Source organism: Chiloscyllium punctatum, chromosome 32, assembly GCF_047496795.1.
Source record: "Chiloscyllium punctatum isolate Juve2018m chromosome 32, sChiPun1.3, whole genome shotgun sequence".
In the NCBI taxonomy this organism is placed as follows: Eukaryota; Metazoa; Chordata; class Chondrichthyes; order Orectolobiformes; family Hemiscylliidae; genus Chiloscyllium; species Chiloscyllium punctatum.
In genome coordinates this window covers 1,737,694-1,756,763 of record NC_092770.1, presented here as the reverse complement: position 1 = coordinate 1,756,763, position 19,070 = coordinate 1,737,694, and the positions used below count along the sequence as shown (strand labels likewise).

The 19,070-nt window shown below is 39.7% G+C and overlaps 1 protein-coding gene across 4 annotated transcripts in view; it reads right to left on the bottom strand.

Annotated features, from left to right (window-relative positions):
• mdfic (MyoD family inhibitor domain containing) overlaps window positions 1–14,883 on the bottom strand; it is a 49,705-nt gene extending 34,822 nt beyond the window's left edge. The window contains exons 1-3 of one of the 4 annotated variants that reach the window (XM_072551480.1): window positions 14,727–14,883; window positions 13,769–13,903; window positions 463–597 (exon numbers count right to left, since the gene is read on the bottom strand). In XM_072551480.1, the coding sequence (XP_072407581.1) occupies window positions 463–597; window positions 13,769–13,853 (220 nt within the window). In that variant the 5' untranslated portion in view covers window positions 13,854–13,903; window positions 14,727–14,883. The other 3 variants (XM_072551479.1, XM_072551482.1, XM_072551481.1) reach the window with 3 other exon arrangements.
• Between the last annotated feature and the right edge of the window lie 4,187 nt (window positions 14,884–19,070).

Here is a 19,070-nt window from a genome sequence, read left to right as displayed (position 1 = left end):
GACAGGGAACTGTGAGAAATGGAATTTATAGAATAGAACTGTTCTAAATCCTCAACAGAGAATGGGAAACTATGTATATTCAGCCAGCAGCCAAAGAATGTGTGCCAGAATAATTCCACCAATCATTTTTTCTTGTTCCTCAAAACAATGGCAACAAATCTGCAACGCAAATATCATCATTAGTGCACTCAAGTTTGACAATATGCATGGTAATCAAAGTAGTGCTGGCTCAGCAAATACCTGTAGCAGTTGCGCAAACTGTTAATGCACTCAGACAGCGATCATTCTGTTAAAGCGATTCCCGTTGATTCATGTTACTTTACTGACATTATCACATTTGACACAAGTTAACTGTATGTCAATATTGCCACTCTGTGTAATTGTGGTATTATTGTAATACTGTCAGACAGCAATTTGTTCCAGAATGCACTACATTAGTCAAAAGACCTTCCATGCACTTACTTCTGATGAGGTCACCAGTAGTGTCATTCACCAGGGATGATGGGTGCTCTGCATCCTGATGTATGGGCCAGTTACCTGGTGAAGGTAAGTCCTCCCGCTGTGTAACTTCTCTCCCCTCATCATGTTTATTGGTATCTGAAAGAGGGAATTATTCAATGTTTACCTCAACTCTCCAAATAATAAAACTATGTAAAATAACATGTTTATTCCAGTTTATATGAACATATTTAATGAACATGCTTCCTTTTTGCTGGCTATATGAGAAGATAAATATACTAGGGATTTCTCAAACATTTGAGCAAAAGTGATACAACCTAGTTACATTAGCAGGTTATACATTTTGTCTTAAATTTGACGGAAAATAACTTTACAAAGTATCAGGTGACAGATAACAGAACACACCTAGACAAAAAAAAAGAAAATCAATGATAGAATCAAGAAATATTACCTTAGAAAAGTAAAACAAAAAGAATCGTAAAAGCAACCTTATCAATCCTGAACAACGATGGAATGGGCTACACAAGTGACAGCAAATAACAATCCTGAAGATTAAACCTCTGATTAACCACTTTTGTTTTGAGGAAAGACAGTTCGATAAAGTTCCATAATGCTTGCAATTTGAGACCAGAAAGACTGGGGATTTGGGGTGAACCCTGGGAGCAATAAAAAGTTTAAGGATAGATGGTAATAAATCATTTTTGAGAAGTTATGTCAGTAAATAGATAAAGATGAATGGGATGAATGAACATCTCCAAAGATTGATATTGAGAACCAAGCTGCTTTAATGTTCATTCAGCATCTTAGCACAACCTGGTCAAATTTTCAGACAACATGAATGGTGGAAGGGGTGGAAAGTAACTGCAAAGGATACAATTCAGGATCTAAACAAATGTTAGGTAGAACATACTCAGAACATCAATGAAAAGGTAAACTGCAAGACAAATAAATATCAAGTAATACAAATATAAATATCAAATTGTGCTCAAAATGACGAAGGTAGAATTGAAAGAAATCTTGGGTTTTAGCAAACATTCAACCGACCTTATCACAGCTGGGCAGCTATCAACATAGCAAGTTGAATACAAAATGATAGTGGCAAAAGGTCAGAAGACATGTCTGCTTTAACTCTAAAATGCTCTGGTCAGACAGTACCTTGAATGCTGTTACCCCATTATGTCGGTGAACAGGATACAATTAAGTGCTAGAAGTGATTTAGTAACTAACTAAATATTAAATATTTTTCCTTACAATTCTGCAATAGGTAGCATAACTTGGGGTCATTGAAGAACCACATAAAATCATAAAAGGTAAATTTAGAACACAATTTCAAACTTCTACATGAAAGTAAGACGATGGGTTTAGCTTCAAAGTGAAGTGCAAATTTAGAAATGACATCAAGAAGTTCTTCTCCACATTAAATACCATGGATGGGATTTTCAGGTTGAGAATTTGAGGCAAATTCCTTGAGATAATATGAAAACAGCTGGCTACCAATCTGGAAGTTACTGGGGTCTTCCTGGATGGATAAGCTACATTAGACTGCATGACAAATCATTTGCAATTTAATTGGGAATGTTCAACAAACCCCAAGACAGTTTTGATTAATTCTTCCACATCTATGAAGACTTTTCTAGACCCTGCTTGCATGCTAGGGAACAAGTAATGCTGATTATCAGATATTGAAAACCTGTAAATCTCTGACATTCCAATTTTATATCCATTGTAATTATTCTACCTTTCTTTGTTGCAAACTACCAGGTCAATGCTGCTCCAGAACATTTTCAGCTTCACATTTAGCATCCTATATGATCTCGTTCCTCCACTGTCAAAGATTGCATGATGGGTATTATCATTTGACTTATTTATGCATTTTTTGGTCTGTGCCTCAAAATGGACTATCTCAATTTTACATTCTAACAATTCTCAAACAATTAAATGGCAAATTCAGAGTCACTATTGAGATAGATAAACCAAAGTTAAAACATGCTATTTTTTTAAGAAGAAAATCTGAGTACCTTAACAGATACTCTCAGAAAGGTTAATTCTATATTAAAATGCAATTATGCAAAGGGACAGTGAATTGAGCAATGACACTATGAATACCACAAACACGGTTAGTCATGTGTGAAGATTTACTTATGTTCAGTGCAGACTCCTTTGGACGGTGTAGTAATGCACATTTTATGGAACCATGTTTTAGATTAAAAATCCTGATATTGTATTTGCTTGTCAACTCATTTTTAATGCCTCTATCTGTCCATTATTCAACCAAATGGATGAGTTAACATTTCATTATTTTCCAACTTACCATGTGGCACATACACAGTTCAGTGGGTTGCTTATAACACTTAAGAGACGGCAGGGCTAAATTTTTTTTTTAAATTCAAAAAAACTTAGATGATGATGTGTTACTGCTTTCACTAATTTGCTGCTATAAGCCACGATACAACTGAAAGCAGAGTTTGCTGTTACCAAGCTGCTGGCTGACCTGAGGCAGCTTACTGAAGGGAATTTGGAATTTAGAGCCACATTAATCACATGCATAAGGCCTGTTGACAAACTGGAAAAGAAACAAGGATAGACAACTGGAAGGAGTGGGTAGCAGTAATGGTGTGGCACAACTGCAGTGGTAACTAATCAAGAAATGGAGGACTGGTAAATGTGTGTGGGAGAAGAGAAGGAGAGCCAGAAGTAACAATTGTCAAGAAATTACCTTTTTGATGGTGATGTTTTAATGTCTGTTGGTTGCATTATTAATAGTCTTGACGCTTGAATGAGGTGGGCTAGGCATCCCAAATATATAAAAGTATTCCTTTATTTACATATACAAAGTTTAGTGCAGGTGCAAGCTCTGTACGTTTTTTTTCTACATCAAAATATCATGCAGGTCTTCTGCCCTACAGACACAATTTGGAGGGGTCGGTGCTGAACTAGGTTGTACAAAAGTTAAAAAAGAAATCACACAACACCAGGTTATAGTCCAACAGGTTTATCTGGAAACACTAGCTTTTGGAGTGCTGTTCCTTCATCAGGTGGTCATGGAGTATAAGATCTTAAGACACAGAATTTATAGTATAAGTTTAGAGTGCGATGCAACTGAAATTATATGTTGAAAAAGACCTGGATTGTTTGTTAAGTCTCATCTTTTAGAATGACCAAGTTGGTTTCAGTTCTTTCACATGTAAATCCCAGAACTTTTTATTTAAAAAGTTACATTCTCAGGTGAACGCCCTACAGATAGTCAATTTCTACTCTCATTCTGCTCGGATTACTTCATGCCTGCTTGCCATGCAGGAAACAGATAAAACCCCACCCAAGGTAGAGGGTACTATATTGATACAGATGCACGCAGAGAAAACAGGGGACCTTTGTTAAAAAGACATTATGATAACATATTAGTCAGACTAATCAATCAATTGGCTCATATTAACAAGTCCGCTTATAAGTTTTTCTTAGTGACATATTTCGATTCAGGAGGTCTTTTGCATTTCTTTTTTGCTAAAGATGCTCTTCTTTCTGTTGTGAAACATGCTCCAGCACAGCAATCAGGAAAACAGTGTCCCTGGAGGATCACTAAATTGCAAGCACATTTCTGTCACTAACTGACAAGAAAATTCACTCACACATGCTAGAATTTGTCCAGGCAAACTACTACTGTCATGACCAATTATGAAAATTGTTTGTCAAAAAGGTAGACAGAAAAGAGAAAAACCAATTAGAATTTAGAAAATTGTTCTGAGGAAGGGTCATCAGACCAGAAACTTTAACCCTGATTTCTCTTCACACTTGCTGCCAGATCTGCTGAGCTTTTCCAGCAATTTCTGTCTTTGTTTCTGTTTACAGCATCAGCAGTTCTTTCAGTTTTTAACAATTAGAATTCCTTAAGACAGGACACTTTTTTTTTATGTTCAGACTTGTGTATGAGATTCAGAATTTGTTGTTTAAATACACTTCATTACCATGAACCTACCCCCTATAAGTACACTTATCATGAACTTTTTTTAAAAAAAGCTGAAAATTCTGGAAAAACTTATCAGGTCAGGCAGCAACTGGGGAGAGAAAAACAGAATGAACCTTTCAAATCAATGACCTTCTGTTCAATCATGAATACTGCCAGCATTTTGCTTCTGTTTCAAATTAGCTCTCTCGCTGGTGTTTGATGAAGCTACACAATAATGGAGTCATGAGTGATACTGTGTCCCTGCCACCAGAATTCACAAGGACTCAGCAAAACGGGGGATTAAAAAAAACTTAAATCTTCAAGAATTGTTTTCATAAAGCAACCAAGTGGTCTTGGCAAACTGCTGTTGTCAGTGAGCGATGTTTTGTGAAGTTCTCGGGAAGATGGGTTGGAGTTAAATTCTTCCATATCAGCTAAAACAAGTGCCCCATGCTAACCCAGTATAAATAAACATCAGCCTATATTATGTTGACACAGGAACTTGGTAGAGAATCAGCAGTCCATCCATTGGACAGACATAAGACATATCCCAGATCCACAAAGAGGCCTTCCCAAGAATTTTCAATCCTTGACATTTAAAAATATCAAGTTGTGTTTATGAACATAAATGGTGTCCTATAGAATTGTGTTTTCACAATTTGGAGCAGCTGGCAGAGCCAGCGGGCAGCACAGTCAAAATGGAAACAAAATGCAATGAATGGAATATTCAAAAGAAAGCAAACAGTGTAGAATGCTCTACATTCCTGAAAAACAAAGTAACACTCAAAAAATTTCAGGATGGCACAGGCAATAGTTTAGAACAACTGACCTACTCACTCATTTACAACATAGAATGGTAAAGTCTGAAAATAAAAACATGGTGGGAGTAGGAAAAACCAAAAACTAAAGCTCTCTAATCACCCTCACAAATCTCACTCCCAGAGATGAATGGAACTATTCCCTCCCAGAAGGTTGTGTGGCATCACTCTCGTGCTGAACGAGATGGATTTTGGACAGACCTGGCAATTCCTGACTGGGCATCCATGGAGCACTGTGAGAAACCAGCAGCAGCAGAGTCAGACCCAAAGATGCAATCTGTATCCATGATTCAATAATATATCCATCATGCTCCCAGCTGGAGATCAACCCTTGGATAATGAAGAGTGCAGGAGAGGATGCAGGAACAGCACCAGGCAGATCTACACATAAAATATTAACCTGATGGAGCTAAGCACAGGATTACTTGCCCGCCAAGAGGTGCAAGCGACACGTGAGATGATAAGCTAAAGTTATGCCACAAACAATAGATCCCAATTTATCTCTGCAGTCCTGCCACAGTCTCAAATGGTGCTGGGAAATTAACTACCAGAAGTAGGTGGCTCCACAAATATTCCCATCCTCCTTGATGGGGGAAACCAGCATTTTAGTACAGAAGATAGGGGCTGAAGGGTTTTTACCCACCTTCAGCCAGAAATGCCAATTGGACCAAGCCATCTCAAGCAAACAAAACAGATATTGCTGGAGAAATGCAGCAGTCTGGTAGCATCTGTAAGAAGAATGCAGCGCTAGCCTTTCAAGTCCAGGAACTCCTCATCAGGACCTTATCAGTTACTGTCCCATCAAGGCAGTATTTGAAAGAGTGTGGTGAATTTGGAGTCAATGGGAAGCAAGGGTAAAAACTTTATGTTTGCTGAACTTATGCTTGACACAATACGAAGACGCTGGAGGTTGTTCGCGATACTGATCTCTGCTCCAGGATCTCTCTGCAGGAGTTCCTCAAGGTCATGTGGTAGGTTAAACCATCTTCAGTGACCTTCCCTCCATCAAAAATTCAGAGGTGGGGACAATTGCACAAATTTCAGCAGCATTCATGATTCCTCAGATACTGAAGCAGTCAGTGTCAAAATGCAGCAAGACCTGGACAACATTCAGGCCTCAACTGCCAGGCATTGACCATCTCCAACAAGAGGTAATCTAATCATCTCACTTTGACATTCAATGGCATCATCATCATTAAATCCCCCAAGATCAACATTCTGGGGGTTACATTTGACCAGTAACTGAACCAGACAAGCCAAACATATGGCTATGAGAACAAGTCAGGGGCTGGGAATACTGTGGTGAGTGCCTCACCTCTGAGCACCTGAGAGCCAATCCACCATCTACAAGTCACAAGTCAGGTGTGTGATGGAATTCTCCCCCCTTGCCTGGATGAGTGCAGCTCCAACGACATTCAAGAAGCTTGACACTATCCAGGACAAAGCAGTTCACTTAATTGGAACCATTTCTAATACCTTTAAACATTCATGCCCTCCTCTACCAACCCACACAGTGACAGTGATATGTACCATGCACAGCAATAACCGACCAAGGCTTTTTAAACGCCATGTTACAAACCGGCAACCTCTACCTACTAGAAGGACAAAGGACAACATCACCACCCTGAATTCCATTCCAAGCCATGCACCGTCCTGACTTGGACCAATAGATTTTTCCTCCTCTGCTATTGAGTCAAATTCCTGGAACTACTTTACGAACAGCAATGTGGGCATTCCAAAACCAGATAAACAATAGCAGCTCATCACTTCCTTCCCAACGACAATTAAAAGTTGGGCAATAAATGCTAACCTTGTCAATGAAGGCCATTTGGCCTCAAGTCAATTTTTTAAAAGTGTTACTTTGACAAAGGAAACTTCTAAGAGCCAGAAAGAAATGTGCACTTAGGTATAAATATACAGAAGACCTGATAAATCATCATTCAATCAACAGCATTTAAATCCTGATGCTCCAGCAGTCATGTAACGATCCGCCCTTTCTGATATCAGGAACATGTGCTCTCACCTTCTGGGGCTCATGCGAGCCAATGTTATGCTGATATTTTCACTGATTGTGGATAAAAATCACTCTAGTATTTACTCAAACAACCACAAGTGGTTTTGTAGGCAATACTGCTTCCACCATTATACTGATGTTAAAGTATATATTATTGGACAAATGGAACCTTGTGGAGAACTAAATGAGAATGCTGTGAAGGTTTCTTCACTCCTGGATAAGATTAACATCTTGGTGCCCCCATCAACTGATTGGCAGGAATATTAAAGAGCACAGTGAACACAAAGCATTTGTGAACAATTTCTATTTGTCTTACAGGTCACCCATTGTTTCAAAGAGAGATGGCCAATTTAGTGCCAGGTCCAATCATTTCAATTTATTCAATTGCATCACCAGAGGGACTTGTGGTCTGACCAGCTTTTTTTACCCCTGAAATGTCAATCTGGATGTCGAAGGCTGACACAAGGGAAAATAAAAAAAGGAAATAAAGAAAATATGACTCTATGACTCTAAATAGCAAAGATATTAAACAAATAATTTGTGACCTTCTTCATAGCAGAGGATATAAAGAATTCCTGACATACTGCAGAATCATGAGCCAATTGAGAGAGTGAAGCAAAGAAAAAGAGGTAGGTAACAGGAAGGGCTAAAGAAAAGGAAAAGGAGAAATTAATGGGCAAAGTTGACCCAACCCAGCAATATGATCACCTAAATCCTGGGATTCTAAAAGAGGTGATTACAGGAATACTGGATGCAGTAGTGGTGATCTTCCAAAATTCCCTAGATTCTGGAATTGTTCCTATGGATTAGTAGGTGGCAAATGTATCACAGAGAGTCAAGAGCAAGGCAGCAACAGACAGAGAGCACACCATGGACTACATACCAATTAGCCTGACATCAGCCATGAGCAAAATGCTGGAAATTCTCAGAGAAGTGATAACATAGAACATAACATCTCAGTATAGGCCTTTTGGCCTTCAACGTTACATCGACCTGTGAAACCAATCTAAAACCGATCTAACCTACACTATTCCATTATCATCCATATGTTTATCCAATGGCCATTTAAATGCCCTTAATGTTGGCAAGTCCACTACTGTTGCAGGCAAGGCATTCCATGCCCTTACTACTCTCATAGTAAAGAACCTACCACGGACATCTGTCCAATATCTATCACTTCTCAGTTCAAAATGATGTCCCCTCATGCTAGCCATCATCATCTGAGGAAAAAGGCCCCCACTGTCCACCTTATCTAATCCTCTAATCATCTTGTATGCCTCCATTAAGTCATGTCTTAACCTTCTTCTTTCTAGCAAAAATAGCCTCAAGTCTTTCTTCTTAAAACCTTCCCTCCATACCTGGCAACACCCTGGTAAATCTCCTCTGCACTCTTTCCAATGCTTCCACATCCTTCGTATAGTGCAGCAACAAAAACGGTATGCAATACTCCAAGTGCGACTGCACCAGAGTTTTGCACAGCTGCAAAATGACTTCATGGCTCCAAAACTCAATCCCTCTACCAACAAAAACTAACACACCGTACACCTTCTTAACAACCCTATCAACCTGGGTGGCAACTTTGAGGGATCTATGCACATGGACACAAAGATCTTTCTGCTCATCCACACTGCCAAGAATCTTACCATTAGTCCAGTACTCTGTATTCCTATTGTGCCTTCCAAAGTGAATCACCTCACTTCTCCATATTAAACTCCACTTGCCACCTCTCAGCCCAGCTCTGCAGCTTATCTATATCCATGTGTAATCTGCAACATCCTTCCACACTGTTCATAACTCCACCAATTTTAGCGTCATTCGCAAATTCACTAACTCATCCTTCTATGCCCTCATCCAGGTCATTTATAAAAATGACAAATAGCAGGGACCCCAAAACAGATCCTTGCAGTACTCCACTACTAAGTGAACTCCAGGATGAACATTTCCATTCAACCACCACTCTGTCTTCTAGCCAATTTCCGATCCAAACCGCTAAATCACCCTCAATCCCACGCCTCTGTATTTTCTGCAATAGTCTAACGTGGGGAATCTTATCAAACACTTTACTGAAATCCATATACATCACATCAACTGCTTTACCCTCATCTACCTGTTTGGTCACCTTCGCAAATAATTCAATAAGATTTGAGAGGCACAATCTATCCTTCACAAAACCATAATCAAATTATTCCTTTCTAGATAATTATAAATCCTTTCCAAAACTTTGCCCACAATAGAAGTAAGGCACACTGGTCTATAATTTCCATGGTTGTCTCTGCCCTTTCTTGAAGAAAGGAGCAACATTTGCTATCCTCTAGTCTTCTGGCAGTATTCCTACAGACAATGACAACATAAAGATCAAAATCAAAGGCTCTGTAATCTCTTCCCTGACTTCCCAGAGAATCTTAGGATAAATCCCATCTGGCCTAGGAGACTTAACTATTTTCACGCTTTCCAGAATTGCTAGTACCTCCTCCTTATGAACTTCAATCCCTTCTAGTCTAATTGCCTGTTTCTCAGTATTCTCCTCTACAACATTGATGAAAAATATTCATTTAGCACCTTTCCTATCTCTTGGATCAATTTCCTACTACTGTCCTTGACTGGCCATAATCTTACCCTAGTCATTCTTTATTTCCTGACATACCTATAGAAAGTTTTAGGGTTTTTTTTCTTGATCCTAACTGCCAAAGACTTTTCATGTCCCCTCCTAGCTCTTCTGTGCTCTCTCTTTAGGTCCTTCCTGGCACACCTGTAACTCTCAACACCCTTGCAGACCTTTCATGTCTCATTTTTACATAAACCTTCTTCTTCCTCTTGACAGGAGATTCAACTTCTTTAATAAACCATATTTCCCTCTCGCAACCACTTCCTCCCTGCCCGACAGGTATATGCTTATCAAGGACACGCAGTAACTGTTCCTTGAACTTGCACCACATTCCAATTGTGATCATCCCCTGCAGTTTCCTTCCCCATCCTATGTATCCTAAAAATTGCCTAATCGTATGTAAGTGCTTTTCCCCCAGCTATAACTCTTGCCCTGCGGTATATACCTATCCCTTTCCATCGCTAGAGTAAACATAACCGATTTGTGGCCACTATCACCAAAGTGCACACCTACCTCCAAATCTAACACCTGGTTTGTTTTATTACCCAGTTCCAAATCCAACAGGACACCTAAATATATGACTTGGTGAAGTCAACATGGTTTTATGAAAAGGAAATCAATTTGATATCTCTGATGGATGTTTTAGATAGATGAGCCAGCAAGGCAAGTTAAAAGAACCATTAGGTGTGACATATTCACATTTTGAAAGGCACTTGACAAAATGCCACAGAAAAGCACGTTGCACAAGATAATATTTCATGAGATAGGGCTATTATATTTTCACAACTGGAAGATTGGTTGAAGGATAAAACCAACTCAAGAACAAAATGGGTCATTTTCAGATTACAAATGGGATGCTGCAAGGATCAGTGCTGGGGCCTCAGTCAGCGGGTGGGCAAGAAGATAATACATGGAGTATAAATTATGAAGGCAAGGTCATTCATTTTGAGAGGAAGTTTTTTTTTTCTCCAAAATGGTTCAGAACTATGAAATGTTGGTTAAATGGCATGGACAGAGGGTATTAACTGTCATGTATTTTTTTTAAATCACAAAGTGAACATGTATATACATCGAACAATGAGAAACGGAAATAGTAGATTAGTCTTTATTATGAGAGGTTTAGAGTATTAATAAAGAAATCTTTCTACAATTGTGCAGCGTTTTGGCACATTCCCAATCAAAGTACTATTTATATTTTTGGTCTTAGCAACTACGAATTCCATGGCCCGAGAAAGGCCTCAAAAGATTACAAAGGTTCATGAGATTGCTTCTTGGGATATGAAGATTGCCTCTTGATGAGAGACATTTTTGAGGGAAGTGGCAGACGTTATGAAGCTGTTTTTTCTCCACGGCTGGAGAGTCTACAACTACGGGACATAGCCTGACACGATGGCCATTCTGGTCCATGATGAAGAAGAATTTTTGTTCAAACCTGACAATATTTGGAAATCTCTACCCTACAGTGTTCAGTTGTTGACTGTATTCAAAGCAGAAATCAGTAGTTTATTGGGGTGGGAAACTGGAATGGAATTTGAGAACCATAATGTTATTACATGGCAAAGCAGGTTCAAGGGGCATTATGGCCTACTCCTGTTGCTTTGTTCTTAACTGGAAACCATAATTTTTATTGAATTTAACAATTAGAAACTGGAGAAACAATTTCTGTACTCAGAAGAGTGCTAAGAGTGAGAGACCCAGTACCATAATATGTGGTCAAAATATTTTAGCAGAGATGTATATAAAGGGAAGCTAAATACAAGCACGAGGGAGATAGGAAAAGAAGAATATGTTGCTCAATTGGGATGAAGTAGAATGGGTGCAGGCTAATGCTGAGCATTAGAAGCTAATTGAAATATTTTGGCACAGAAACCTCTTTGTAATTCTATAAACTTCATTTAAGTTTGTAGAGGTGAAAGGACAGTGAGCTAAACATCTGTACCATTAATTACATCCAGCTTAATGTAAGGTGAAAATTTAAAAACCTTTAAATCTCATCTGAAAAACAAATGCATAATATAAATGCAAGTTAACATGGGTAGATGTTCCAAAGCAAGTTAGAGTATTAAATACAATTTAATATTAAACCACATAAGGAGATATTAAGGACGACAATCAAAAGATCTGGTTGAGGAGAAAGATTTAAGGAACATCTTAAAAGGTGTGTTGAAAAGTAGAGAGGTTTGGATGGAGATGGAAGTTTCAGTGCTCAAGGTATCAGTCGCTGAATGCATGGTTATTAGTGATGGAGTGATTAAAATCTGGTTTGTGCCAGAGAGAAGAATTGAAGCAGCACAGATGTCTGAAAGAATTGAGTGACTGGGGAGGAAGCAGAAGGGGAACTGGTAAGGACATCCATAGGGCTTTGAGAACAAAAGATAGGAATTACTTGTCTTGAAGTAAACAGTACCGACAGTTAAACAGAGCTTTGTTCAACACAGGCAGTGGAGTTTTGGTTGAGCTTGAGTTTATGGAGGTGGAAGATGAGAAGCTAGCAAGTAGGCATCACGTGGGAGTTCAGTAGTAAGCAAGCTGCGGTCTCACTTCGGTCATGTAATATTACGACAAGTGGTCTTGGTGATCATGTGGATTTGTGTCTGAAAGTTAATTCAGAGTCTAATGTAACACTGCAGTTGTGCACTGTTTTCCAGGTTCAGGCAGTTGTCAAGACCAAGAACACAGTTCACGGTAAGGGCTAAATACACCAGTTCAGATGTCCCAATAAAAATGAAAACAAATCATTCTTTGTAGTTTCTACACCTAGAAAATAGCAGAATAGTCAATTTCATAACATCCAAGGCATATTAAACCCTTGGTAATAAATTAAACTAATTTTATTTTAGCATTCGTATCAAATAGTACACTTTCACTGACATCAAGTTTACCAGTTCTAGCAGTTGGTTTCATGTTTGCTAACAATTTAATAATAAGGCCATTTCATTACTTAAGGACAGAAGCAATACAATAAGTCTACAGTTCACAACAATTGAAGGGTTTAAAATAAACAAACAATAGAAGGATGCCAGAAATAGCTGTCCAGCACATAATTCACAATGAATTGCCAAAATTAAGCTTTTTGGCTACTGATCAGGTGACACACCCGAGCATCAATTTCACATGCGCAGCAATCTCTCTAGTGTTTATTTAATTTTCATATAAAATTCCTTATCTAACTGTGTGGTTTTAGCTAGAGAAGGATATGACAAGATATGGATAACATTAAACGCAAATCCTAAAGGAAATTATTTAAAAGGTCAATTTCCACAACATGAATTTCAAGTAAGACTTTTATACAAAGTTTGATATATTGATTGTCACAGCATTATTTTTAAAATTTACTAAATTTCAATGTATATCTTACACACAGAAAGAATTCCTTCAAGAACCAAAAATATTGTTTAGATTTTACTACGTAGATAATAAATATTTCAAAATGATACTAATATTGAAACTTAAGGATGCACTTTTTTGGAATACAAATCACTTTCAGGTACACAACTAACAGTGTAAGTCTGAAAGCCAATAACTGTACTCAGGTGTAAGGTTTGAATCTCAGATTCTTCAGTGAGAATATAATTTAATCATCTGAAACAAGCCAAAGACTTGGGGAAACTTATAAAAGAGCAACAACAGGATTTCAAACTTGAACATATTCCAAGACCAATTAAAGGTTAGTTACATATTTTAAAAGCTCAAGTCTCAACCAACATCCTGAAACCAAACATCAAACATTTGTATATCTACAAGTATGAAAGCTTGGTACATTTTTTTAAAGTTTTATAGATAAAAAGTAACATTAGTGAGTAAAGTGCTTCTAATCAATTCCTATTGTCAAAACTATGCATAATTTGTATTGAGTATTAGATTTCGTTCCAGCTGAATTCCCCAAATATATGAGGTTGCTGGAGTTTTTTAACCCTACGTTTCCTTACCATCAGTGTGAAGTAAAAGACTGTTTTCACTAAAAATGTCCTCTTCTGGCCCTTCAGGCCTTGGAGGTTCTTTCACCCGGGACATCTGCCAAGCAGCTCACTCAGGCACAGATGCCAGAAACGGAACCAGCAATCCTAGGAAATGCAAGGAGAAAATCTCAAAACTACGAAAGCAGCAGACCATAAACATATACAAAAACTGCATTTAGTCCTTTATTTAATTTCTAAAATTACTTTGACATCTCCATCGTAAACTATTATTTGAACTACGTCAACAGTTGTTCCAAATCTTTTAAAAAAATACATGAAATATAGTTTTCCTTGAACGAAAACAATTTCAGAGAAAAGCATGTATTATTTATATTGCACTCAGATTCTTAGCCCTATAGTTTGCCCTATACCTGCAAACCATCCCCAACCTTTACTTTTTTCGAAGGTGATTTGGTTATATCAATCAACAAAAAACAAGTTAAAGTATCCAAACAACACAAACTCGGTTACTTTCTGCAGCCCAGACCCTGTTCTACAACGAGGACTGAGTGAAGCTGGATAGCCAAGCTGCGAGTAAACTTGCTATACTTACATTACTCCTCTGCAACTCATTTCTTCACAAGAGAGGCTTTTTTTCCCCTCTCCCTTTTTCACCCCAGACCTCAGTTTTCATCATTTCCGGATGCCAATGGTATTCAGCGCTGGAGTGGAGCCATTGAGAAGTGCGGGGTCTACACGGCCGCCGCTCACAATTGTCTTTAACTCAATCAAACCTCTTAGTTTACATTTGACTCTTAATCTGATGTATTTGTATTTTGACTTACTTCCGTTATATGCCAAATTGTAGTCAAATATGTTTCGAAACCAAAATAAGATTCAGACCGCCTTTCTTTAAAAGCTCCAGCCAAAGAACAAAATATTATTCAGGTTTATTGCATTGATACAGTAAAACAGCTGATTCATTTACCAGATTTAACAGTCCTATGACATCTCGAAGCGTGTTGTGATATTACACAGCGTCCATCGGTTAACGCCCAGATAAACTCAAGGATCATGAAGGGACTGGCTTTCGATATTTTCATTTGAAACTTTAGCAGGAGTTAACCACTGGGTGGGATAGGCGGCGTCACACATAACTTCTTTTTTCATTCAGTTCTGCACTTTGAACTTATGCCTCGCAATGCCGTTTACATTATGAAAGTACACACAACTCACTCAAAGGATCTCTATACTCAGATAGTGACCAAAACGCTTCCAAACCAAACGTTTGTTTTCATCCTCTTGTCTGTTCTCTTTCAGTGCAACTGCATGACTGAGATAAAGGTAACCTTCCCTCCCCCTCTCACCAACTAGAAAATTCCACTGCTTATCTCCAAACATTGCAATTACAACATTAAAAAGCCATCAGGATGGATAAATGAACAAGAGGGGTTTAAAGGGATATGGGCCAAAAGCTGGCAAATGGAACTAGACTGACGTTCAGCATGGACGAGTTGGTCGGAACGGTGTGGTTCCATGCTGAACGGCTCTATGACTTTGTTCAACTTATTTTCTGTATCATGTTTGATGAATTTAGACACTTAGACTGCCACATAACAGTGGTCTGCTCAGAGGGAAGATCCTCTGATTTTTGAATAATACTTGGAAATGAACTTATTGATTTTACTGCACGTTTATTTTGAATATACAAATTGGATGACAACGTAATATACGACATTGCAAAATTAAAACTTGCCCAAATGGCATGTAAAGGGAAGGCCAGACGCTGGGGTTCAGGTACATAACTCTTTGAAATTTGCATCACAGGTAGACTGGATGGTTAAGAAGGTGTTTAACACACTTACCTTCATTGCTCAGACCTTTGAGTCTGGAGTTAGGACATCATGTTGAGGTCGTACGGGAAATTGGTAAAGCCTCTGCTGAAGTAATGTGTGCAGTTCTGGTTGCCTTGTTATGGGAAGGATATTATTAAACTGGAGAGGGTTCAGGGTGTGCCAGGAATGGAAGTTATGACACATAAAAATAGACTGGATGTTGCCAGGCATGGAAGGGTTGAGTTATAAAGAAAGGTTTGACACACTGAGACATTTTTATTGGAGCTTTAGGGGTGACCTTACCGAAGTTTATAGAATATTAATGGGTTTAGATTAGATTAGATTACTTACAGTGTGGAAACAGGCCCTTCGGCCCAACAAGTCCACACCGCCCCGCCGAAGCGTACCCACCCATACCCCTACATCTACATCTACATCTACCCCTTACCTAACACTATGGGCAATTTAGCTTGGCCAATTCACCTAACCTGCACATCTTTGGACTGTGGGAGGAAACCGGAGCACCCGGAGGAAACCCACGCAGACACGGGGAGAACGTGCAAACTCCACACAGTCAGTCGCCTGAGGCGGGAATTGAACCCGGGTCTCCGGCGCTGTGAGGCAGCAGTGCTAACCACTGTGCCACCGTGCCGCCCACTTGTCTTTTCCCTGGGATTATGTTCGGCATGGACTGGATGGATCAAAAGATCTATTCCTGTGCTGCATGACTATGACTGGGATTTCTGTTTTCACTGGAGCAAAAGAGACTGAGGTTTATAAAATCATGAGGTACAAGACAAGGGTCTTTTCCCTGGAATGGGGACATTCAAAACTGAGGGGTATATTTTTAAGATGAGAGGAGGAAGATTTAAAAAGGACATGAGGGGCAATGTTTTTACATGGAAAGTGAGCCATGTACATAGAACATTACAGCGCAGTACAGGCCCTTCAGCCCTCAATGTTGCGCTGCCCTATGAAACCAATCTGAAGCCTATCTAACCTACACTATTCCATTCTCGTCCATATGCCTGTCCAATGACCATTTAAATGCCTTTAAAGTCGGCGAGTCTACAATTGTTGCGGGCAGTGTGTTCCACGCCTCTACTACTCTGAGTAAATAAGCTACCTCTGACATCTGTCCTATATATGAAACACCCCTCAATTTAAAGCTATGTCCCCTTGTGCTAGCCATCACCATCCTAGGAAAAAGGCTCACACTATCCACCTGGTCTAACCCTCTGATTATCCTGTATGTCTCAATTAAGTCACCTCTCAACCTTCTTCTCTCTAATGAAAATAGCCTTAAGTCCCTCAACCTTTCCTTGTAAGACCTTCCCTCCATACCAAGCAATATCCTCGTCAGTCTCCTCTGAACCCTCTCCAAAGCTTCCACATCCTTCCTCTTACGGGGTAACCAGGACTGTACGCAATACTCCAAATGTGGCCACACCAGAGTTTTGTGCAGCTGCAGTATGATCTCGTGCCTCCGAAACTCAATCCCTCTGCCAATAAAAGTGAACATACAACATGCTTATTTAACAGCCCTATCAATCTGGGTGGCAACTTTGAGGAATCTCTGTACATGGACGCAGAGATCTCTCTGCTCATCTACACTACCAAGAATTTTAACATTAGCTCAGTACTCTGCATTCCTGTTACTCCTTCCAAAGTGAATCACTTCAGATTTTTCTGCATTAAACTCCATTTGCCACCTCTCAGTCCAGCTCTGCAACTTATCTATGTCCCTCTGTAACCTGCAACATCCTTCAGCACTATCCACAACTGTATTGACCTTAGTGTAGTCTGCAAATCTACTAATCCATCCTTCTATGCCCTCATCCAGATCATTCATAAAAATGACAAACAGTGGCCGCAAAACAGATCATTGCAGTACACTACTAGTAACTGAACTCCAGGATGAACATTTCCCATCAACCACCACACTCTGTCTTCTTTCAGCTATGCAATTTCTGACCCAAACTGCTAAATCACCCTCAATCCCATGCCTCCATATTTTGTGCAGTAGCCTACTATGGGAAATCTTATCAAACACCTTACTGAAATCCATATACACTACATTAATGGCTTTAACCTCATCCTGTTTGGTCACCTTCTCAAAGAACTCAATAAGATTTGTGAGGCATGACCTACCCTTCACAAAACCATGTTGACTATCTCTAATCAACTTATTCCTTATTCCTACCTTCCCGATGGGCCTCTGATCCTCGCTGTCACTCCTCCCACTGCAACTGCCACTGAGAAAATGAAACTGTGCACGGAATGAACTGCCAGAGAAAGTGATGGATGCAAGTACAGTTACAACATTTAAAAGGACATTTAGATAAGTTCATGAATAGGAAAGGTTTGTAAGGATATCAACCAAGCAGGTGGGGCTAGTTTAGATTGGGAACATCGTCTCTGTGGACTGGTTGGACCAGTCCGTTTCAATGCTGTGTGAATCGTTAACTAAGTTGGGGAGGGAGACTTGCAGGTATGGTTCAAAGGGCTACGTTTTAAGGAGACCTTTGAAATAATGTGACCACACCAATATGTCTTCAGTGTTACTGCCATGTACTTGGAGAAGGTATTAGGGAACTGCAGCTTGAGCTGGATGAACTTTGAATCATTTGGGAGGCAAAGAGGGCTATTGAGAGGAGTTACAGGGAGTTGGTCACATCTCAGGTAAAAGAAGAGGATACGTGGGTTACTGTCAGGGATGGAAAGGGAAGTGGCAGGCAGTGCAGGGATCACCTGTGGCCATTCCCCTCAACAACAAGTATCCCATTTTGGATACTGTTGTGAGGGGGTGGGGGCGGTGAAACTTATCAGGGGAAGCAATAGGGCACAGGTCTCTGGCACAGAGTCTGTCTCTGTTGCTCAGAAGAGAAGGGGGAAGAGGAGCAGAGCATTAGTCATTGGGGACTCCATAGTTAGGGGGACACATAAAAGGTTCAGTGGTAATGAGAGAGACTCATGGTTGGTGTGTTGCCTCCCAGGTGCCAGGGTTCATGATGTCTCTGATTGTGTTTTCGGGATCCTTGATGGGGAGGGGGGAAGCCCCAAGTCATGGTCCACATAGGCTCCAATGACAAAGGTAGGAAGCAAAAATTCAGGAATCTGGGATGGAAGTTTAGTGCTAGAACAAACAGAGTTGTTATCTTGGTTTGTTGCCCATGCCACATGCTAGCAAAATAAGGAATAGGAAGAAAGAGGAGTTGAACACATGGCTACAGGATGGTGCAGGAGGGAGGGTTTTGGATTCCTGGATAATTGGGGCTCTTTTTGGGATGGGTGGGATCACAAATATCCTGGGCGGGGGGGGCAGAGTTTGCTTATGCTCTTCAGGTGGGTTTAAGCTAATTCAGCAGGGGGATTGGAACCTGAATTGTAGTTTGCTTATGTGGGAGATGAGGGTAGTGAAGTCAGAACTAAGATTTCAAGATCTCAAGAAGACACTGGCAGCAAGAAGTTGGTTTGAAGTGTGTCTACTTCAATGC